The sequence below is a fragment of the Gadus macrocephalus genome, chromosome 21 (assembly GCF_031168955.1).
Source record: "Gadus macrocephalus chromosome 21, ASM3116895v1".
Classification (NCBI taxonomy): Eukaryota; Metazoa; Chordata; class Actinopteri; order Gadiformes; family Gadidae; genus Gadus; species Gadus macrocephalus.
The window spans coordinates 13,763,255-13,786,695 of record NC_082402.1 but is presented as its reverse complement, the minus strand read 5'-3'; the positions used below and the strand labels follow the sequence as shown (position 1 = coordinate 13,786,695).

Below are 23,441 nucleotides of genomic sequence, written 5' to 3'. Positions count from 1 at the left end.
AGAGAGGCCTTCAGCACACCATTTGCAACATCTCCCTGAGCTTCTCACACAGGTCCCATCATCCATCAACCTATGTATATATTTATGCATGAAAATGAATTCTCCTTCAAAGGACAACTGGTAATCAGCCCCAGGCTGATGATGTGATGCTTTCAACTGTCACCCACTGAAATCAATGTCAACAACGTATATGCATATTGTGAAGGCAATGAAATGCCTTTTATCCTCTTATCGATATGGTTAACTGTCACTCAATGTGAAATCAATGTGAAAATATGTATTTGCATATGAATCACATGAATACGTCTGAGACGTCAGATCTGGGGTAAGGCCCGCCCACTGGATGGATCAGACTTGAAAGTCTGCCTGCCCCTGTCCTTCTTGCTCCTTCTGGAAGATGTCACTCCTCTCACTGGCAGTTTGCCACTATGCTTTACTTCCCCGGTTAGAAGGTGTTCCCGCTTGAAGGTGTGTCCCAACTCATGATGCACTTGTCCGGAGCCGACGACACAACAACACACACACTTAGTAGCCTTTGTTTTACATTATAGCCTACCGCACAATGATATCCGCAATGATGAAATCAGTTGGACGTCGGGTGGTCCCCCTTTTATGCTTCTTAATCTCAGTAGCTCATTGGAAGCCGATTTATTTGAGATTAGTCTTGTTTTAAACATTGGACAGTGTTTCACACATATTTCCCAGAGGGCCAGTGCCAAGGGAAAAAAAATCAGCAAGCTATTGGTGTGAAATATTGTCCAATGTCTGTGGACCTAGACTAATCTGAAATAAATCTGTACTATTTTAAGCCATTTTGTTGTCGTCAAACCAAAATCAACGTGATGTGCTTCCATCTAAACCTCATTACCCTTTTGAATTCCTATATACGGTAGTTATAGGAACGAACAAATAATAACAAATTGAGCCGTACTCAGCGTGCATGTCTATGCTTTACAGACAAAATAACACACAGTTCATTGTATCTTACGCTACGACTCGGCACGGTCAAAAGTGCTCATGGAAAATGAAGACTTGAGGCAGGGCTGGAGCTTCCCCCTGCCTGGTCGTCCTGGTAGAGGGGACTCCTGGTGCTGAAAGGTACCCAGCGAGCTGAGTGGAGCAGCCAGGTAGGAAGGCACAACGGGGCCTCAAAACCTCATGGATTTATGTGGATGTAGCTTGTGCCGTCCCTCAGGATGCAGTACTGCTGGTTGTCCAAGAGGGGGAGACATTACAGTCCTCCTGTAGAGCCGTTATAATTGGATCAAAGTTCCCTCTCCCAGTGGCAGATAGTGAAGTAAACAGACAGAGCAGCAGACAGGCTGACACACTAGAGAGGACTGTGAGAGCGACAGGTGGATACCTCTTCACCAACAACGAGGGAATCCTGAAAGACTGGATCAAGGAGGAGGGACACATTCTCTGGTAGGGAACACGATTAGCTCTGACTGACATCTCTTAGATTATACTCAGTGGCTTTGAATGTGTGTAAGGTATATTTACAGTACAGCTAAATGTGTAGAGTATTACTGCAGTACTGTAAACGTGCTGCACTACAATTAGAACGCTGTTCTATTAATAATTAACTGTACCATACTAACACTAAAATACAAATGCTGTATTAAACTTGAGTCACTTGGTCTATGTTACACACACTGTACTGCGATACCTGTTGGGTTATACCTGCGTCTGCATGACATGTCCTTACATAGAGAGGGAAGGAGGGGTGTTTGGTTATGGTTTAGGGTTGGGCCTTCTATGATTTACATGGCAAAGGAAGGTGTGTTTGAGTAGCGATCAGGTGGGGGTGGTTGGGTGGGGGATACCGTGTGGATGGTTCCAAAGCTCTCACTTTAGCAACAAAGTCTAATCTCGGTCACCTGACCAGCTCCCTGGACCCTTCAATTACCATGGAAACCCTGGCGTGTGTTGTGATGTCATGCCATAGGCAAACCAGGGTATTAACTACTGCTTTCACAGGTGTTCCGGGAAAGCAGCGTTCCCTACCTTCTCTCTGCTTGGTTTGGAAGCAGCACATCTCTATCATCATTTGATTGAAATGGATGTGATGGTTTGGAGGTGATAGTATGGCTGTGATGGTGGACGTGATATCCTAGATATGAGTGTGTGGATGTGATAGTGTTGCCGAGAGAGGTGACTGTGGCGGCGTGGATGCGATAGAGGTGGACGTGATAGTGTTTGGGATATAGGTGGATGTGGATATGATGCTTTGGATGTGACTGTGGATTTATATAAGTGGGTATGACAGTGCAAGGGATGGTTTGGAAGCGACAGAGGGGAAGGTGAGAGGGGACAGCATGGAGGTGGATGTGATGGGATGGATTTGATGGTGTGGATGCGAGGGTGTGGATGTGATAGTTTGAATGCGATGGTCTAGATATGATAGAGGTGAAATGGTGGTGTGAATGTGGATGGGGTAGGAGATCAAGGTGTTTGTAGATGGTGGAGTTGAGGATGGAGGTGTGACAGTGTGTGAATTGAACGGGAGATTGTTTGAACTGAAGGGACTAGGTGGAGGTGTGACGAAGATTGTGATACATGATGGGATGGAACTGGATGTGATGTCCACGTTGAAATGTATGGAGGGGTGAAGGACTGGTGGTGTCAATGAACCCTGACAGACGGCCATGTGTATCTCCAAGTGTAAATCTCCAAGTGTGTGTGTACACGGGTATACATACATGGGTGTATGTGCAAGCATCTCTCTCCAAGTGCATAGCTGCAAGTGTGTGTTTAAGTATCTCTCTCCAATCTATCTTCAATGGCAAGTGCGTAAGGCAGAATTTACAAGTGTGTATGCGCAAGTCTGTATCTCTAAGTATTAATGTAGTGTAGAGGGGTGTGTCACCCAACTGCGTACGTACAAGTGGTACAGGACGGCTTAGTGGGTCACCCTGTAAACCCATCACCCACGTTAGCAAAATGTATTGCGACCCAGGTTTGCAAAACAGTGTGTCATGATCTATGAGGCCAGGTATGTGGAGGGGTTGGTATAGGGTCCTCAGTATGTCTACTAGTATCACCTGTACAGAAGCACGTCTAGAACAAAGAACCAAGATAAATAAGCTCCCACCTGATAGAACCAGGCCCAGTTTTGTGAGAAGAAAAAGCTACATTAACCTCTCAACCACGCAGTCTTTCAGCAGCGTGTGATTGTGTGTGTGTGTGTGTGTGTGTGTGTGTGTGTGTGTGTGTGTGTGTGTGTGTGTGTGTGTGTGTGTGTGTGTGTGTGTGTGTGTGTGTGTGTGTGTGTGTGTGAGTGTGTGTGTGTGTGTGTGTGTGTGTGCAAGTGTGTGTGACACGATGAGCCAACAGGATTAGTTTGGCTAATCTGCTAGCGTAGCAGGAGCCTCAGATACTGAACAGGAAGTTCTGCCAAAACCCTGAGCGGCTCCATCCAGTGGCTTTAAACTGGGTCTGCATGCTATCCGTTGAGCCTGATACCATTGTTCTCATCATTGCTGTGGTTCTATCAGGTGCAATGGTTCTCACGGTTGCTATGATTCTAATGGGTGGCAGTAGCTCAGGTTGCTAGTTTGATCCCCGGCTCCTCCTAGGTGAGTGATAATGTGTCTCAGCGCAAGACACCAAACCCTAACTGCTCCTGACCAGCTGGCTGTTGCTTTGCATGGTCAAAATGTAGGCAACATTGTAAAGCGCTTAGAAAAGCTGTACATAATTGCAGTCCATTTACCATGTAATGGTTCCTATAGTTCTAATGGTTGCTATGGTTCTCAGGGTAATGGTTCCTATAGTTCTAATGGTTGCTATGGTTCTCAGGGTAATGGTTCCTATAGTTCTAATGGTTGCTATGGTTCTCAGGGTAATGGTTCCTATAGTTCTAATGGTTGCTATGGTTCTCAGGGTTATGTTCCTATAGTTCTAATGGTTGCTATGGTTCTCAGGGTAATGGTTCCTATAGTTCTAATGGTTGCTATGGTTCTCAGGGTAATGGTTCCTATAGTTCTAATGGTTGCTATGGTTCTCAGGGTAATGGTTCCTATAGTTCTAATGGTTGCTATGGTTCTCAGGGTAATGGTTCCTATAGTTCTAATGGTTGCTATGGTTCTCAGGGTAATGGTTCCTATAGTTGTTCTAATGGTTGCTATGGTTCTCAGGGTAATGGTTCCTATAGTTCTAATGGTTGCTATGGTTCAGGGTTATGGTTGGCCGTTGTGGACTGTTGACAGAAGACAAAGCACACATTCTCCAGAGTCGGTCTCATCCTCACCAGAATAACCAGAACACCGGGGCCGTTGTCCTCTGACACAGACTGTTTTATCCCCCAGTATTGTGGCTGGTGTAGGCTAATCATTAGCATGTAGCTAATGGTAACTAATGTTTACGAGGACATGGCTAAGGGAAATGATTGAAGTATGGAAAGTGGTGTTAATGTTAATAATTAGCTTGTGGCTACTGGTGTCTATGGTAGGGTATGGTGCTCTCTGATACGATTTACTACGCTGACGTTTAGGCGTTTAGACGCTTCTATCCACAGTGACTTACATTGAAAAGTTTCCGAATCATCTATGAGCAGGGAGGGGTAGGAGGTCATCTATGATGTCTACGGGTAGACTGCAGACTGGGATTTGAACACAGAATCCTTCAGCTATAGGTAAAACACCAAACACGACTATCCTGCAAATACACTTTAACAACCAACCCCTCTATTTTCTAATAGACGGGAGGCATCTTTTGCTGTAGTGGATTTTAGAAAAACAGTTGGAGCATTTTAGATGCTAGGTAACCTTTACACTGCACTGCTGGTGGTCCCTCTGTCCTGAAGAGATGAATACATTTCATAGGTCATATTTCCTTTTCCTTTTCCATTTCACAGAGATGAAGACCCCAACCTCGACCACCTTCAGTCCCTCCACCCCTCCCCTTCCCCCTGTGTGTGTGTATGTGTGCAATTGTGTGTGTGAACTAGGGCTGTACGATATGGCCAAAATCTATGTCACCATATTGCATTTCATATCAGTTGATGCAAATATGTTAATTAAGATGATATTACATTGAGGGCATTTAGCAGATGCTTTTATCCAAAGCGACTTACAGTCAGGGTTTGGTGTTTTGCTCAAGGACATCTCGAAACTCAGCTACAAGGAGCCGAGGATCGAACTAGCCGCTGTACCTCCTGAGTTTAGCCGACTAATCAGTCTATTAGTGTGTAAACAGGGTATTTTTGGGGTTCAGACTAAAGCCAGATACAATAATAGTCAATAGTCAATAATTATTCTTTTAACGTTTATTGTCAAAACATTGTTGCAATGTTGCATGCCATTGTTCAGTACCGCTCTCTCTTTCAGCCACTTTCAAAATAAACATGACGTCACCGACAAACAAACATGAACCAAGACATCAACTTCACAGCTCTGTCACTATCCATATCTTAAAACAACTAGGCTGACAGAGTTTCGGGATACAGATAATAAACAGTGCTGAGTTGCTTCAGAATACAAATAAAGAGTAAGGCCAAAGACCACAGACGGATCTCCACACATCCACACACACAACGCGTTCTCATGCAGAGCTGTCCTAGAAGCTCTAACCCTTTCGGACAGTGCTGCAGCTGGTGTTGCCAGATTGGGCGGAAAATCTGGTGCAATTTGGCAACACTGCTCTCGGACGCGGACATCAACATCTGCAAAGACGGTCCTCTAGTGTAGCGAGCGGCAGGTCGCGGGAGAGGGGGAGGGGGGGGGGGGGGGTGATAAGTGGGTGTGCAAACTTTAATGCATCCATGTTTTAGAAATGTAAGTCTTTAAGGTGGTTTTCCTGTTTGACGACCAAAGCAGGATTTCTTTCTCGCGGAGAAAGTTGGTGTCCAAAATAAGACTGTAACGATACAACTGCACACCGCAACACTATCCCCCTATATCCACGTAAATACAACTGAAGTGGTCCGACCTCTTTTATTATCAGGCCTACTCCTATTCGATCTTCGTCGACTTCATGACTGCTGGTGATAGCTTATTCAGTGTATTTGCGTTGCGGTCAGGGGCGCTCGATTTGCATACAGAATTACCTGAGAGGCGCTGGGAGTACTGGGATTTTCATATAGGGATTTGGGGCGCTGCGTGCAGGTACGTCATTGACCACTGACGTCACCTTTGGTATTCCGCTAGACTCAGGGCGCTGCGCCGAGTCTGGGGTTGATCCTATTCAATGTGTTTAGAAAATAGGGGAAATGTATAAAAAAAATCTCAGTTATCGTGGCAGATTTGATAGATTTATGTTAATATTGATTTATCGTCCACTCCTAGTGTTAGCGTTTGTTTGGTGGGGAGTGTATAAGAGAGTGTGTATGCGCGTGTGTATGTGTGTATTTGGGGAGGGGTGGGGGGTTTGTGGATGTGTTTGCGGGTTTGTGTTTGTGTATGTGTGTTTTGTGTGTGTGTGTGTGTGTGTGTGTGTGTGTGTGTGTGTGTGTGTGTGTGTGTTATTGTGTGTGTGTGTGTGTGTGTGTGTGTGTGTGTGTGTGTGTGTGTGTGTGTGTGTGTGTGTGTGTGTGTGTGTGTATGTGCACACAGGAGTTTCTCAAGTGTGTGTGGGAGGAGTTGTATTAAGACCAGTGAACCTGGCCTCTGCTTTATCCTCCTGCACTTCACTTGAGTGTTTCTAGTGTACAGTGTGACACTGGGTATAGTTTGGCTGGGCTAATGCTGTGTACTGTGTATTCTGTGTGTTGAGGGGATGGTGCGGCAGAAACTCATGGGTTCTGTGTGCAATGGTACGGATAGATGGGGGGAGGGTAGGTGGGGTAGGAGTAAACGGGGTGTATTTTTGGGTCCCGGTTTGGATGTGTACACCATCAGGAGGATTGGGTTAAAATCCAAGCACAGACTGGGTCACTGGCTCGGTAAGTCAGGCTGTTCCATCTCTCTTCCGACCGGCTGGAGTCTGAGTTCGTTCATTTAAATAAACAGGTTCATATATTTGACTAAGTGTTCATTTATGTAACCATTTCCGCGTAAGGAATTCCAGGATGTCTTTGTCTCAGAAGTAAATGTCGTCATGTTTGGATAAGGATTTTGTAGTGTCCCGCAAGCGTTAAGTTCCTGGAACTTGGAGGAAGTCTGGGACATTAAAATACTGGATGTGTTTGCGGGTTTGTGTTTGTGTATGTGTGTGTGTGTGTGTGTGTGTGTGTGTGTGTGTGTGTGTGTGTGTGTGTGTGTGTGTGTGTGTGTGTGTGTGTGTGTTTGCGGAAGTGTATGTATTTGTCTGGAGGTTGAAGTCCATCTCTGTACCGGCTGCAGGAGGAGTGTTTAAAATAGTTTTCCTTTAAACGGACCAATCTGAACATTCCGGAGGTTTAAATGGACCAATCCTGAGTTCGATCCTTTTAAAGCCCTCATTTATAGTTTACATTCTTACAGAATTGTGTCATTGAATTAAAATATTGACAGGATGTTCTGGTCATTCCTAAGGAAAGTGTATTTGAAAACTTTAGAATGTGATTGTAAAGTAATAAATAATATCCTTATGAATGTTATCTTTTTGAAATGTGTTATGTCTAATTAACGCATGGATCTCCCTTCCATTAGCTACTTGGTTAAAAACGTTTGTCTGATCAGGAACACGTGCACATTAATTAATATATCTGAAGAACGTGTGCCTGTGTGATACTGAAGAAGGTGGGAATCCCTTCAGTAAACCTGTGTGTTCCTCTCCCCAGGTGGGCTGTCTCAGTACTTCCTGGTCAGGTATTTTAAACACACCCAGGAGGGTCTAGGTATGACCTTTAACCCCTCAGCACCCGATCACCAGCAGCCTGCCAATCAATCACAGATATTCAGTTAACTCCTTGAGTTTGAAGTTTGGTGCTTCCCGTCTTAATTGGCCCTGTGTTAATTGAATGCCACACGCATCTATATGCCCACTGATACATACCTAAGTACAATAGCAACATTAAGGAAGTGATATCTGCTATGTTTGGCTTTCATGATTAATGCTCCATCATAAGAGCTACTATCCACATGCGTGTGTGACGGCATGCCTGTGTGCTTGTGTGTGTGTTTGTGTGTCACACAGGGTGGTTAGTCTGGTATCTAGTTAGCCTGGTCACAAGTGGGTTCACCTGGTCACTGGTTGTCTAACGTTGTCACTAGTAGGTTCATCTCATCAGTGGTTAGTAAACCTGGTCAGCAGAAGGTTAACCTGGTCAATGGTAAGTGAATACGGTCACTTTGTAGTTAACCTGGTCCATAGTAGGTTGACCTGGTCACAGATTAGTAACCTGGTCACTAGTCGAAGAGCTTGTTCACTTGTTTGTTTTCATTGTCACCAGAAGGTTAGCTTAGTCACTGGTTAACCTGGTCACTGGGTAGTTAACCTGGTCACTGGGTAGTTAATTTGGTCATTGGATGGACAGCAGAGATCCCTCTTCTATTTGTCCATTTTGACACGGGTCTTAAAGTTTTGAACTTTGTCATTTTGATCCTTCCAACTTGCTGAGACTTATCTCAAAATAATCTCTTCTGTCAATCAAGCTGTTTCTGACGGCTGGCTCCGCCCCCTATCCTCAGACTCCCCCCGCCACTCTGCGGCCTCCAGTGGGAGTACCGAGCGCGCTCCATCCGCCACGCCCTCGGACGGCTCCGACCCGCCGTCCGCCGCCCGCCGCCCGCTGAGCCTGGTCTCCACCCTCTCCTCCGGCTCCGCCTCCTCCAGAGACGACTGCCAAGCCCCGCCCCCCACCGGCGCCTCCAGCCCCACCCCCTCAGGCGAGGACATTGACCTTGAGCCAATCGAAGATGATGTGACGAAGGGGCGTGGCTTCGGCGGCGAGAGGAACAACAACAACAGCAACGGCTCCGCCTCCCCGGCCGGTCGGACCGCGTTCCGCCGGCAGCCCAAGGTGGCGACGGCGAGCGACGCCATGGCGCCCAGCCCCCAGCTCAGCTACGTGGACCGCGTCGTCATGGAGATCATCGAGACGGAGCGCATGTACGTCCGAGACCTGCGCATGATCGTCGAGGTACGGCATCGGGACACTGTGTGTGTGTGTGTGTGTGTGTGTGTGTGTGTGTGTGTGTGTGTGCGTGCGTGCGTGCGTGCGTGCGTGCGTGCGTGCGTGCGTGCGTGCGTGCGTGCGTGCGTGCGTGCGTGCGTGCGTGCGTGCGTGCGTGCGTGCGTGCGTGCGTGCGTGCGTGCGTGCGTGCGTGCGTGCGTGCGTGCGTGCGTGCGTGCGTGCGTGCGTGCGTGCGTGCGTGCGTGCGTGCGTGCGTGCGTGCGTGCGTGCGTGCGTGCGTGCGTGCGTGCGTGCGTGCGTGCGTGCGTGCGTGCGTGCGTGCGTGCGTGCGTGCGTGCGTGCGTGCGTGCGTGCGTGCGTGCGTGCGTGCGTGCGTGCGTGCGTGCGTGCGTGCGTGCGTGCGTGCGTGCGTGCGTGCGTGCGTGCGTGCGTGCGTGCGTGCGTGCGTGCGTGCGTGCGTGCGTGCGTGCGTGCGTGCGTGCGTGCGTGCGTGCGTGCGTGCGTGCGTGCGTGCGTGCGTGCGTGCGTGCGTGCGTGCGTGCGTGCGTGCGTGCGTGCGTGCGTGCGTGCGTGCGTGCGTGCGTGCGTGCGTGCGTGCGTGCGTGCGTGCGTGCGTGCGTGCGTGCGTGCGTGCGTGCGTGCGTGCGTGCGTGCGTGCGTGCGTGCGTGCGTGCGTGTGGCCAATGTGATAACATATACTATAACATTTACTTCATAGGGTCCCTGTTTAACCACCACGTGTGATGCTGATTAGAAATGACAATTCCTTTCATAATTCAATTCAATTGCATTTGTATAGCCCTTAATCACCATTACAGTCTCAAGGGGCTTAATAGGCCAAATATTTATGACCCAAGCCCCCACATGGGCAATAGGTAATCAGCCTTCTATTATCACGAATGACAACATATGATGGATGGTATGATGAATGGTATGATAAATCTAACCTGGATGTAAAGGAGGGTTATCCCGTGTGCTAGTACGGTCTGGTTGTATTGATTCAGGGTCCCCAGAGGTAGTATCCCAGGGGAAAAAATACTATCGTTTACTACAGCATTTACTACAGTATACTATATATTACTATAGTATACTATAATATACTACAATATAGTGTGGGATTTACTATAGTAATTTTCCAGACATTGTAGTGTACTATGGTAAATACTATAGTAAGTTACTACACAGTGTAGTATACTATAGATTACTATACTATACTACAATATAGTGTGGGATTTACTATAGTAATTTTCCAGACATTGTAGTGTACTATGGTAAATACTATAGTAAGTCACTACAAAGTGTAGTACAGTATAGATTACTATAGTTAACTATAATATACTTTTTTATATATATATTTTCATTATTCTGTAATTTGTCCTAAAATGAATATGTGAAACGTAAGCCAAATATTTGAATTATGTGGAGATTTTATTGTAGAAACATAAACCACACATAAATATAAAACATAATGCACAACATGCATAGGCTACAACAGCCAGAATATAATAACAATGAAAGAGAGTACAATTGAAGCCTTACTAACTTTAAACATTTTCTAATACAGGCATCTTGATAAGAATAATTGACTCATCGTGTACGTAGCAAAAGCATTTGCACAAAATATCATTAGGTTTGCAAATAAGTATTTCATGGGTCTTTCTGAACTTCACAATTTGCTTAGCAGTATTCACCTTAGCGAAATCATCATAGATTCTTAATTGTCTGGAATCCTTTTTGAATCTAAACATTTGTAGGTACACCTCTTCACACTTGCATGCTGATAAGCAACCACAATTGAGCTTACAAAGTAGTATGGATTTAATGCTACCATGCTCTCCGTTTTTTAGAGCCACACAAGAATTGTTGCGTTTAAAATTTGCTGCATACATTTCAGTGGTGTATAAAGTATATGTACTGTAGTTTATTTACTATAGTAAACTATAGAATTTTCTGTAGTATACTATAGTTTACTGTTGTAAAACTACTATAGTAAGGTTCAAAAACACTACAATATTTACTATAGTATATATAGGGTATACTATAGTTTATTTACTATAGTAAACTATAGAATTTTTTCAGCAGCGCTAGATGACTGTGGTATCCCTTTCAGCCTCATCAAAGGCTATAATTACCCTGAATACATCCTGGCTTGGGGATAATCTTCTTACGTAAAAGACTGTGAAGGATCAAGCCCTGTTAGCCAGCATGATGCTAGGCGCTAAGTGAAAACACACAGACATGCTGACGGTAAATAACGTAAGATGTAATTATAACAGCTTTTAGAGAGTGGCTTGATATTGCTCGATGTAGCTTTAAGTAGCTTGAAGTAGCTCATGCATGATGAAAGACTATAGAGTGGAGTAATAAATAAGTGAGTGCAATCTCTGAACCTTTCTGTCATGGTATTTGTGTTGTCGCTCTGTTGTTTCTGGGCATTCCTAAAGAAATGAAATTCATAGTTGCCATGCAAGAGATTCTCGTAGCGGTCTAACGCACTAATGACGTCATCGCGGCCCTCGCGTAAGGTCCATGCAGCGATTTGTCGCGTGTCGGGCACCTTTGGGAGCTCAGCACTGAGAGTGCGTGGACTGCACATCCACTGGTAGGGCCAATAGACAGATATAAAGGCCAGGGCGGAGTGTGGACTGTCCCTGCACTTCACGCAGGGCGCATCAGGGTGACTACACAGAAGGGATCTGTGAATGGAGCTCTCTATGATGAGTTAATTAGGTCAAACACGTGCTTCTGGAGGGGGCGCCCTCCGCTGGACTAAACCTGGGATAACACAACACACATTGTTCTTCTTCCATGCAGGACTACTTGGCCCACATCATCGACCACGCTGACCTGTCGGTGGGCCCCGAGCTGGTCTGCTCCCTGTTCGGGAACATCGAGGACATCTATGAGTTCAACAGGTCAGTTCACTCTCTGCACAAAAAGGGTTTATTTGCGCTAAATAAGGTCTGGGTTTGTGTCTGGGTCAGCGTGTTTTGCTGTTCAACTCAAAGACAATAATAATTATATTATATATATATATATATATATATATATTATTTAAATGTGAGGTTTAACAATATAGAAGTCCATAAGGATTATAAATGCATTCAATTCTGCCTTATTGAGCCAGGTAACCTACAAAAAACCTTTTTTGTTGTCCATTTAAACCCGTTAATAAAATAAGATTTAGAGAAACCAGGTGTAAAATCCTATGTTTTTGCGAGTCGCCACCAAACAGTTTGTGAATGCGTTCTTTTCGTGACATCGATGGGCCTTTAGTATACTCTTCAACTCATTGATGGACGTGGGAGCGGACTGAGAGCAGAAGCGCTTTCGACCCGGCCTCTAGGCCATGGCATTGGTGTGTGTCAGCATTTATTGCACGTTTATATCCTAATGAACCTCCGTTTGAAACAGACTATCTAGCGGGGTCTAATGTAAAAGAATTGATGTACATCCCTCTCCTGTCCATCTGCTAACCACTGACAGAGTGGTCTCCTTCAGGTCCTCCAGAAGGACAGGCCTCTCTGGTACGGCCCAGTCTCCAGCTGTGAGTCCTGGTTTGGTTTGGTGTGGTTGAGTTTGAGTTTGGTTTGGTTTGGTGTGGTTGAATTTGAGTTTGGTTTGGTTTGCTGTGGTTTACTTTTTATTGGTCGATTATGTTTCATTTGGTTGACTTAAGGTTGGTGTGTTTTGAGTTTGTTCTCACAGAGCTTAATTTAGATAAGTTAGGTTTGGTTTTGTTAGGTTTGAGTTGAGGTGAGTTTGAGTTGAGGTGAGTTCAACTGTGTTGCGCTGTGGTTTTGAGTTAAGGATCTTTGGTTCCCTGAGTAGGCCTGGACCAGGTTGTTCTAGAAGGATCCGGCCTGCGTTGTCCTGCACCATGTCTTTCTAGAAGGTTCTGGACTAGAAGGTTGTTCTTACTTGTGTCTACTTTGTTGCAGTGAGCTCCTGCAATCACTGGACCAGTGTGACAACGACCCGGTCGCCATCGCCAGGTGCTTCGTCATGAAGGTGACTTTACTGCTGCTTTCTTTACTTCTCTTACTCAATCATGTGAACAATTCTAGAATATCCAAGGCAGCAATTGTTGTTGCTCTCATTATTGTTGTGAAGACTCACTAAGAAGGCATTCTTGGAATGTGTGGACTTCAGGTTGAAACCCTCCTGTATGTAACAAACTATGACCTAATAACATGTATTCTTCTAATTACAGAGTGAGTACTTTGACATCTACACGCAGTACTGCACCAACTACCCAAAGTAAGTGAAGACATTCAGAACCGAGATACACTGCTCTGCTCACTGTCTATTAAACCAATCAGCTGCCAGAAGGGAAGAGAGACTTCCGTGTAGACCAATTAAATGTACCTCATTAGTTTATCAGCAGATGATCAGCAGATCAACACTGATGTGTAACTGATTTGGCTGCATCTGTGTTCATGATGTTCATATTCATGTTCACGTTCATGTTCACGTTCATGTACATGTTCAGGTTCATGTTCATGTTAATGCGCAAAGAGAGTCAGGTATCTGAGGTCAGCACTCCACCTAGTGGTAGAACGGGTTAAATGCAGCCAGGGAAACAGTGCAGTGACATACATGTCAGAGGAAAGGCTAAATCCTGTGTGTCTTTCTTTCTTGCTCCTGTCTGGTGGCCCCTGCTCCTGTCTGGCCCTCTCTGGACCTGTTTGGACCTGTTTGGACCTGTCTGTCTGGACCCGCTGGGTGTAGCTCAGTGGCGGCGCTGACCGAGTGCATGAGGAACAAGTCCCTGGCCAAGTTCTTCCGGGAGCGCCAGGCGTCCCTGAAGCGCTCCCTCCCGCTGGGCTCCTACCTCCTGAAGCCCGTCCAGAGGATCCTCAAGTACCACCTCCTGCTGCAGGTCAGAGAGAAGGCCTCCCCTCAGAGACACCTGTCACTAGGGAGGGGAGGGTGGGGTTACACTGAGCAGGGCTCGGGGCCACATGTTCACATCCAGAAGCATCTCAGGTCTGAGCTTAGGACACAAAGAGGGAAACTATGGGCTAAGACTGTTGGAAGTGCGGTCCATGAGGGCAGCTTGGTGCACGTACTTGATGACATGGCATAATACTGATGTTTAACCATTGATGTATTGAAGCTTAACACCACTGTTTATTGCTGTGTATTGAATGTTTAATATGTGTGCTGCTGTTGTTTAACTAGTGTCTTTAGTTTTTGTTGGCATGCTACTGGCGTTTAACTGGGGTGTAACTTCGTTTTACTTACGGCAACATGTGTGTGTGTGTGTGTGTGTGTGTGTGTGTGTGTGTGTGTGTGTGTGTGTGTGTGTGTGTGTGTGTGTGTGTGTGTGTGTGTGTGTGTGTGTGTGTGTGTGTGTGTGTGTGTGTGTGTGTGTGTGTGTGTGTGTGTGTGTGTGTGTTGCAGGAGATCGCTAAGCACTCTGACCAGCAGGGGGCAGACTACGACGTGGTGGAAGAGGCCATCTACACCATGACGGGCGTGGCCTGGTACATCAACGACATGAAGAGACGTCACGAGCACGCCGTGCGCCTGCAGGTCACCACACACACGCATACACAAACGCATGCATGCACACATGTATCTATATATATATATATATATATACACATATACACACACATACCCATATTTACTCTTACACATACTCACACATACATAGACAAGTGTGTGTATGTGTAATACACTATTTACTTTGTACGTTTGGGATCGCTTGGATACCTTTTTATTGTTGTTCTGTTCTGTCATGGTTCTGCATGCTCCTGGTCTGGTCTCTGGTTCTGGTCCTAATTGTGGGTTGGTCTCTGGTTCTGGTTCTGGTCCTGGTTCTGGGTTGGTCTCTAGTTCTGGTTCTTGGTCTCTGGTTCTGGTATCTGGTTGTGGTTCCTGGTCTCTGGTTCTGGTCCTGATTGTGGTTCTTGGTCTCTGGTCGGGTGGGGTCCAGGAGGTGCAGTCCCTGATGCTCCACTGGAAGGGTCCGGACCTGACCACCTACGGGGAGCTGGTCCTGGAGGGGACCTTCAAGGTCCACCGGGCCAAGAACGAGAGGACCCTGTTCCTGTTCGACCGCATGCTGCTCATCACCAAGCGCCGCGGGGAGCACTACGTCTACAAGGCCAACATCTCTGTGAGGACCGCCAGCAGCATGACACCCACCCACCACAGCTACACTAACATCTCACATATTTACTACAATTTCAATATTTACCGTAGAAATATATGTCACACAAGGCTGGATCTGGTCACTAGTTTAATAACGTAGTTGCTACATTCGTATCAAGCCAGCTTTAATGACGATCGATCAAACATGCACTCCTTGGTTTATTTTTACTATGGACCTCATGTTGGAAATGTATGTGATAGAAAACGATACAAGCGGCGTATTGATCTACTGTGCTCAGTCAGCAGCAAGTAGAACCGACAAGTCAGCGGGCAATATGCCGGATTAATGCACCCCTCCCAGCCAATCAGAATCGAGCATTCTTAAATGAAGTAGAATAAATGTATATATATTTATCCATCTTTATTTTATTGTATATCCTCAACATATACATATCCTTTTTATCGTATATTTGGATCTTGTATTTCTGCACCTAATAACCTAAGATCCTGAACTCCGAGTAACAACAGGAGGTCTTACTGATCAGCGCCGTCAGTACTGGACTCGCGTCTGCTTCTACTCCCACTCACGGTGTTGACTGTCCGTTCCAGTGCTCCACTCTGATGCTGATCGAGAGCGCCAAGGACTCTCTGAGCTTCAGTGTCACGCACTACAAACACCCCAAACAGTCCCACACTGTGCAGGTGAGAACACCCCACAATATCAGGAAGTACTCATTCATACAGATGAGACGTTTGCATTCATCCCAGATGGTAAATGAACTGTCTGGCTGTCTGTCTGTCTTTCCTGTTTGGGATGAATATGGTGCATTCATATCTTATTTTCTAACTTTTTCTAACTTTGACAGCAAGTGATCGATAAACATAGTATTAGTGGTTAGTCTAGTGCTAGTCTAGTCCAAGCAGAAACTCCAAGCTGGGTTCGATCACCAATGTCCGCATTAGTCTACCATGAGTCATCCTAAAGCAAGATGCCCTCTAACCTGCTTCTTAATTATATGTATCTGAATTCACTGTCATTCACTTTGGATGAAGGATTAATAGTTAGTAGCTGTCCTAGATCCCAGGTCTGCTCTGACCTCTGCGTGTTCTTGCTACTTCAAGGCTCGTAACCTGGAAGAGAAGAAGCTGTGGTCCCACCACATCAAACGGATCATCCTGGAGAACCACCATGCCATCATCCCTCAGAAGGTCAACCACCATTAGCCTCCGTAACACATTAACTCTGCCACACCTTACTCCTCCACGCCAAACTAGCCTGTACCACAACACATCAAATTCAACACACTATCCCCGGTACACAAACACAGTACTTCCACTCCAGTTTGAAGCTGTGTGGAAGGTGACTCCTCTTGTGTTTATTTCAGGCAAAGGAAGCCATCTTGGAAATGGACTCAATATGTGAGTGGTTTTTTTCATAACTATTCCTAGTCTCACATTTGATATAAAATGAATGGATTGTGTTTGGGATTGATCATGTCAGTAATAGTGGGATAAATAGCGTGCCATGTAGTCGACCCTAACCATGTCCTCAGAATGTCATTGTACGTTTGATAAATAAAACCCTTCACGACAGATCCGTCTAAGTACCGCTACAGCCCCGACCGGCTGAAGAAGGCTCTGTCCGTCCAAACAGACGATCCGCTGCCTACTAATCGTCAGGGGCGACGCCAGTCAGGTGGGTTTGATGGACAAGCTTCTCCACCCAATGAGATCACTGCTATTTAAATATTTCCATATATAGACATATACTATAAATATCAATACCCCTCTACAATATCACTACACACCTCATTGTATCATCTCAACTGTGTACTGACAGTGTACTGTTTCTATTCAATCATGTTATCAAGGTTATGTATAATGTGGGTTTATATAACTTTGTATATAACAAAAGGTTTTGGTGGGACTCCTCCAGAGATAAGTTATAATGGGAGTGAATGTAGTATAACCTCATGGATTCTGTTTATTTCTTTCTTCAGAACCAATTAAAAAATTCTTTGAGGGCACCAAAGGTGAGTTTACACTTGATTAAACCTTTAACTTACTAGGTCCTGGTCAAACTCTAGACCTTAAACCACCTCCTGGTCTAACCCTAGATCCTAGATGACCTACTGGTCCAACCCTAGATCCTTGACCACCTACTGGTCTAACCTTAAATCCTAGACCACCTACTGGTCCAACCTTAGACCAACATTTAGCAGAAAAGCAGCAGTATATATGTCTTTGTACCTACGTGTATGTTTAACACATTCTCTTTTCTTTGTCAACAGCTGTCCTGAAGGTAAGACTCATCTACTCTATCATCATCTCACCAGTATATCGATGGCTGGATGGGTGGAGGGATGGATGGATAAACAGAGTGGTAGATGGTTGGATAAGAGTGATGATAGATGGATGAATTGTAGAGGGACAGATGGTTGGATGATGGATAAGGGGAGTTAGATGCTAGATGGATAGATGGGTGGAGGAATGGCTAGGGTGTAAGTTTGTCGTGTGGTCCACTGGGGATTCAGTAGCACTATGATGAACAGAATACAACGACAGATGAATGATGCGGCGGTTGGTGGTCCGGTACACTCCAGGTTAGGAGGAGGAAGATGAGAAGGATGATGAGGATGAAGAGAGGGGTGTGGTGTGATGTGTTCAGCATGCAGCCAGCGAGGGGACTGTCCCGGGGGAGGAGGACTCCAGGGGCGGCGCCCTGGGCTTCGGCCTGGGGGGGTCGGGCTCCGACCGGCCCCGGGAAGAGGAGGAGGAGGAGGAGGAGGAGGAGTGTGGTGGGAGGAAGGCCTCTGTGGACGACCAGGAGGTGGTAATGGACAGTGATGACGCTGATGATGACATGATGTTGCTGGAGGACTATCAGGTAGCGGACTTCGCTAGCTCCATGCTCGCAGCCATTTCCTGCTGGCATTCTAGAGCCAGAGCTCTGCTTTCTCTTGGGGACCCAACGGTGAGGCCTGCGGCTGCCTCCTCTGCCTCCGCCTCCTCCCTGCCTCCTCCCTGCCTCCTCCTCACCAGGCTAACCTCCAGTCGCCAGTCGGCCCACACTGCAGCTTCATAACCCACTAAAGTCATGGTCGCCAGCACCAGCAGCTTGCGGCAAACAGCGAGAGGCTAGTGGCTATCAACTAACTAGCAGCTAAGAGTTGGCTGTTAGAAGCTTAGAGCTAGCGGCTGATGGCTAGCAGTGGCAGCAAGCCGCTTTGAATAAACGTGCCTGCTAGCTAACAAGTAGCAATCTCTCTATTGACTTAATGCTGTCTAATAGCAATGTTTTGATTTATTAAAGATTGATTCTCAGACTGATCATCCAGGTTATTGATGACACGCATACCGAAAACCTCCTCGAACGCTTTTCTTTGGAAGTTGGTGAAGTGGGATCGGTCTAAAGATAGAGATGGATTCATAGAGAATCAAACTAACATCTGACCTATCCGCCTTGAAGGTCTGAGACTAGTGTTGTGATTAGCATTTTGTGTCCTAAAGGATGAGGAGATCGGAAGCATCGCTCAGGAAGAGAACCACCAGAGACTTCCAGGTGTGGGGGAGCCACCGGCAGAGCTCCAGGTTAGCAGAACCCAAACTAACATTTACCAAGCCGTAACCTACAATGAATCTGTCTGACGAATGTTAACCTGGCTCTAAAGCACTTATAACCTAATCTTATGATTACCTAGCTCTAACTAAACTAACCCAATGCTAACCTGGTTATGACCGAACTATATCCTCTTGCAAACCTAGGTCAGACCAAAATATATCTTGAAGGGGAACAACCATGCTCTAATATTGTTGTAAAATAACATAGAACAGTATGTAACAATACTCTCATGTTTTGGATAGCAGAATGTGATGGTTCACATCATGCTCTTGAGCAAAGTACAAATCTTCTCCTTCGAAGTCTACGATGTGGCCTCACTGAGGCCTCTGATTTCCTCTGCAGGCTTCTGAGCAGCCGTCATGTCACCAGAAGAACTCAGAGTCCAAGCCAACAGATTCGTATTCGAACACCTCTTCCAAGATCTCTGCTTCTCCTGGACCAAAGAAGCCAGCAGCAGAGCCACCAACAGCAGAGCCACCAGCAGCAGAACCTCCACTAGCAGAACCGGCTGTGAAGGTGAAGAACCGGGAGGAAGCGTCTTCTGCCAGCCAGGACTCGGACTCAAAGACCCTGAGCAGCGAGGAGTCCTCAGAAGAGGAGGACCACGAGGAGGCCGTCAAGGGGAGGAAGGCCACCAGCATCCTCCCCACCTCCGTCCTGAGCCGGGCCGGTGCCATCGCTCAGCACTTCCAGGGAAGCACACGGCGACCTAGCCAGGCCTCCGACGACGCCCTTTCCCCGAACTGCCTGTCGCCACGGTTATCGAGTCGCACCGGCAGCATCCACAGCCCCAAGATCACCAGCCCGTGTTCAGACGGGCCCGAGGTGTTCCGGCCGGCCGACGCCAACATGCTGTCGCCGCGGGACGACGGCGGCGGCGTGACGGGAGGGGCCCCCCAGCGGAGGGACTCCACCCTGTCCAAACACGACCAGCTGCTCATCGGGAAGATCAAGAGCTACTACGAGGTGGCCGAGAGCCACGACCCGGCCTTCTGCCTGCGGCGGCGGGAGAGCCTGACCTCCATCCCCACGGGGCTGGTCCGCAACTCCGTCAGCCACTTCAACTGCATCCCAACGGACACACCGCATCCCGGTGAGGGCGTCCAGGGGAAGCCCTCTTCTTCTGCCGCGGACGACAACGGCCGAGCCCCGGGGGAACCAGACTCTGGGGACCAGGGGGGCATCCACATGAAGGCCGTGTCCTATCAGCAGGAGGGCACTGCGGTCATAGTGGGCGGGAGCGTTGGCTACTCCAGTGCTCTGGCCACGGCTCCCGTGCTGCAGGAGGAGTTCAGGTCGTCGTCTGAGATGATCCAGATTTGGCAGGCGATGGAGCACGACCTGAGCAGACCCTCAGTGCGTAGGCGCGAGACCCCCATCCAGGCAGCCAGAAGCTCCAGGACGGCTGCCGGGGGTCTCCCGGCAAACCCCAACTCTGACGGGGAGAAGGGAGGCTCCGACCTCGGCACCATAGCAGAGGAAACCCCCAGCGTCTCCAAACAGAGAACCAACGGACCCACGGGCCGAGCCGGGAGTTCACGGGAGACCTTGAAGCTGTGGGGAGAGGCGGTTCCGGTCGTGAGACCCCCAAGGGTGTTGGAGCTCAGGGGCCAGACGCAGGGTCAGTCTGTCCAGCTGGAGAAGGACTCCCAGGACGACCTGGACAGCGCTAAGAGCAAGGTGCTGAGCCTCGCGCGACAGTACAGCCAGCGCATCAAAACATCCAAGCCAACGGTCCGGGTGCAGGCTGCGGACCCCCGCCTGGGGAAGAGAGCCCTGGCATCTGTGGTGGAGGAGAGCGAGACCTCAGGTACACACACACATTTAGATATTTGGGAATACTCTGATATATCTGATACTAAAGGGGGTGTCTGGCCCAGGGGGTAACCTGGTGCAATGACCCCCTAACCCCTACCTGCTCCACAACGGCATACCAAATAAGTCACTGTGGGTCGCTTAAGATAAATCGTCTCCTAGATGCCTTAATAGTAGTCAAATTTAAGCATGCATTAGTGCGTGAGCTGGAAAACCTAGCAATAAATTGCCCTTATTGACAACTTCTCCTTCTATAAATGTGCACGTGATGATACACTTGAACACGTGAATATTCATATGTATGTTGTAGGAGCGGTCAGTAAATCCACGCGCATTCATCCTTTCGCAGTGTCACAATGCGAGCAAAATAAATTAAACTCATCTTAAACAGAACACTCGCTTCATCATCTCGTAATGCGGTTGAAAATCATTTGCCCTTCCGCTCTAGCCAAAAAAACACCCGTGCTCAAGTGACGTCTACATATAGAGTTAGCACCCCGACATCATCATTGCATCATCATCATCATCATCATCATCATTTCACGTCAACATGATCAATAGTATTTCATTACCCACATGAATATGATAAATATGACATAGGTAAAACACAAATCAGTGTAATGGTTTCAACACTGCGGCCCCTAATAGACCGGTATAGGACAATTCATACATTTACATAGGAAGCATACACTCAAGAGTCCTTTGTGACAATATTATATTTTTCCTGTTCTTCAGGTAAACCCAGCCTGAGTCTCCCCCTGGTCCCGGGCCACCAGCCCCGGACCGCCCCCCGGCTGAGCCCGGTGGAGCCTGGGGCTCCGGGGCCCGACCCGGGGGCCAGGGCGCGCTCCAGGAGCCCCAACAGCCCGCCTCCCACGGAAGGCTTCTGCTGGCCCGACGTCCGGGAGCTGAGGTCCAAGTACGGCCTGTCGGACGGCCAGACACCGGTGGGCCGCAGCATGTCGGTCCCGGAGGGGATGACCACGGACGGCGGGGTCAAGAGACGCTCCAGCTACACCTCCCCCCTCCTCCCCCCGGCGGAGAGAGGGGAAGGGGGAGCGGAGGGAGGGGGGGCAGATGCCCCGCCGGAGGACGCGGGGAGGTACAGACTGCAGAGGACAAAGTCCCTGGACCACCGGCTGAGTGGCGTCCCGCTCGGTCGGCTGGAGAAGCTTCCGGAGGAGGCGTCCAACGGCGGCTTCCACGGTTACTACATCTCAGGGGAGGCGGGGCTGCCCGGCGACGAGAGTCGGAGGGTCGTCGTGGTGGAGAAGCTGACCGACGAGCCGGCGGTGGCCACCGGAGACGCGGCAGAAGCAGCCAGAGGGGAGGAAGGCGGGGAGAACTTTGTCCAGATCCGCTCGCCCACCAGCAGGGAGAAGATCTCCATCAGGGCGGTGATCGACCGCTGCCGGGCCTACCAGGAGACGGAGGAGTACAAACTCAGGGAGGAGGACGCCGCCAAGACAGAGGCTGGGCTGGGCGGGGCGAGGGGCAAAGAGCCGGACAAGAGCGCCGCGTCGTCGACGGCGCCGGAGGGCCAGGAGCCCGGCTCCACCCAGCAGAGCGTGGTGAAGAACCTCAGGGAAAAGTTCCAGAAGCTGAAGTGAAAAAAAAAAAAAAGCGAGGAGTTGATCAATCGCTAAAAAGGCTAAAATAATATTGTACATATATTATATATCATAATAATTATACTAGAATACCCTGGATGAAAACCACACTGCTGCTTGCAGGGTTCAGTTACGGAGCGAGCCAAGATGGTCACTACTGAACTCTCCAACCACGCTGAAGCTCAGAGCACGCGGCCCTGTCAGAACTACACAAGGGCAGTTCTGTCCTATTCAAAGTAAATAAGGCCACACAACACTCACTCTGTGTGCTTTGTGTTATCACAATTCTTGTGTGTGTTGTGCTACAAATATGTGATGCAAATGTATGCTTTCTGTTCTTCTGGCTCTAAACTAAGGAGCTCTTTGACGACACAACTGTCCTCTTTTACCAATTAACTCCTCAAATACGTCACCTTTCAACAACATTAAGCTTTGAGACGCATCTCTTCCACTAAGACTTATTTTGATTGTTATGTAGTCTTAAAATGAACCCTACCACTATGAAACAGTAAAGTTCTGTATCGAGCCATGTTACAAATCATTTGTATATTTCCTGTCATCATGTTGGACCACCAATGTACATTTATAACCCCAAGATTTGACCTGTGGTTGAACTCTTTATTTATAGGTGAAGGGCCATTAGCTAGCTTTACGTTAAAGCTAACATAATGCTAACATGAGTTGGTATCATGCTTTTCTGTTGATCCGCTTCTCTCTGTTCAGTTTAGCAACCACACCTTCTCAACCACACCTCATCAACAAGCGCTACGGAGTTACCAACTTGGAAATCTATATGTCGGATAGATGTACAGTTTATTATACATCACATTGTTATAGTATTCATATTATATATAATTATATAAATTATATATATAGATGATTCAATTTTATACACCCATAATATATTATATCTCTATCTCAATGTATCTGGCTGTTTTATGAGCTAGTCTTCAGAAACACTCAGATGGACGTTTGCTCAAAGGCACTTCAACAGTTTATGATGACGTCCAACCTATGAGCTACTTACTTTAACATGAGGTCTACTATGACTAACTGTATTTATTAATAAACGGTTGCATATGAATTATGGTTTATCTCGTCTTTGTTGAAGTACTTAACGTTTCTACTGTCGGAGGGAATGTCCACATTATTCTCACTCCGTCCTTCTGAATGATGGCTGTCTGTCACACACTTCTTGGGCCGATTTAACTTGGAGTCACATCACATTGATTTCAATGTGAACAAAAGCTCAGTTGTAGCCTTTAATAACAGATAGCAGAGCTCCTAAACGTGC

At 47.4% G+C, this 23,441-nt stretch overlaps 1 protein-coding gene and 1 long non-coding RNA gene across 4 annotated transcripts in view; one reads left to right on the top strand and one right to left on the bottom strand.

The window, feature by feature from the left end:
* Positions 1 to 23,297, top strand: part of LOC132450252 (pleckstrin homology domain-containing family G member 3-like) — a 31,676-nt gene extending 8,379 nt beyond the window's left edge. The window contains exons 1-18 of one of the 3 annotated variants that reach the window (XM_060042327.1): positions 6,417 to 6,883; positions 7,703 to 7,759; positions 8,553 to 9,004; positions 11,813 to 11,913; positions 12,940 to 13,009; positions 13,212 to 13,258; positions 13,730 to 13,880; positions 14,405 to 14,536; positions 14,943 to 15,125; positions 15,710 to 15,802; positions 16,223 to 16,309; positions 16,486 to 16,519; positions 16,695 to 16,796; positions 17,101 to 17,133; positions 17,392 to 17,402; positions 18,611 to 18,691; positions 19,065 to 20,532; positions 21,273 to 23,297. In XM_060042327.1, coding sequence (XP_059898310.1) covers positions 6,718 to 6,883; positions 7,703 to 7,759; positions 8,553 to 9,004; positions 11,813 to 11,913; positions 12,940 to 13,009; positions 13,212 to 13,258; positions 13,730 to 13,880; positions 14,405 to 14,536; positions 14,943 to 15,125; positions 15,710 to 15,802; positions 16,223 to 16,309; positions 16,486 to 16,519; positions 16,695 to 16,796; positions 17,101 to 17,133; positions 17,392 to 17,402; positions 18,611 to 18,691; positions 19,065 to 20,532; positions 21,273 to 22,147 — 4,143 coding nt within the window. In that variant the 5' untranslated portion in view covers positions 6,417 to 6,717 and the 3' untranslated portion in view covers positions 22,148 to 23,297. Of the gene's footprint in view, positions 1 to 6,416; positions 6,884 to 7,702; positions 7,760 to 8,552; positions 9,005 to 11,812; positions 11,914 to 12,939; positions 13,010 to 13,211; positions 13,259 to 13,729; positions 13,881 to 14,404; positions 14,537 to 14,942; positions 15,126 to 15,709; positions 15,803 to 16,222; positions 16,310 to 16,485; positions 16,520 to 16,694; positions 16,797 to 17,100; positions 17,134 to 17,391; positions 17,403 to 18,610; positions 18,692 to 19,064; positions 20,533 to 21,272 lie in introns of those variants that run through there. The other 2 variants (XM_060042328.1, XM_060042329.1) reach the window with 2 other exon arrangements.
* Positions 15,302 to 17,939, bottom strand: LOC132450253 (uncharacterized). The gene is made up of 2 exons (XR_009523819.1): positions 17,260 to 17,939; positions 15,302 to 17,229 (listed from the first exon to the last, which is right to left on the bottom strand). It is a non-coding gene; the product is annotated as an uncharacterized LOC132450253 (long non-coding RNA).
* Positions 23,298 to 23,441: the final 144 nt, after the last annotated feature.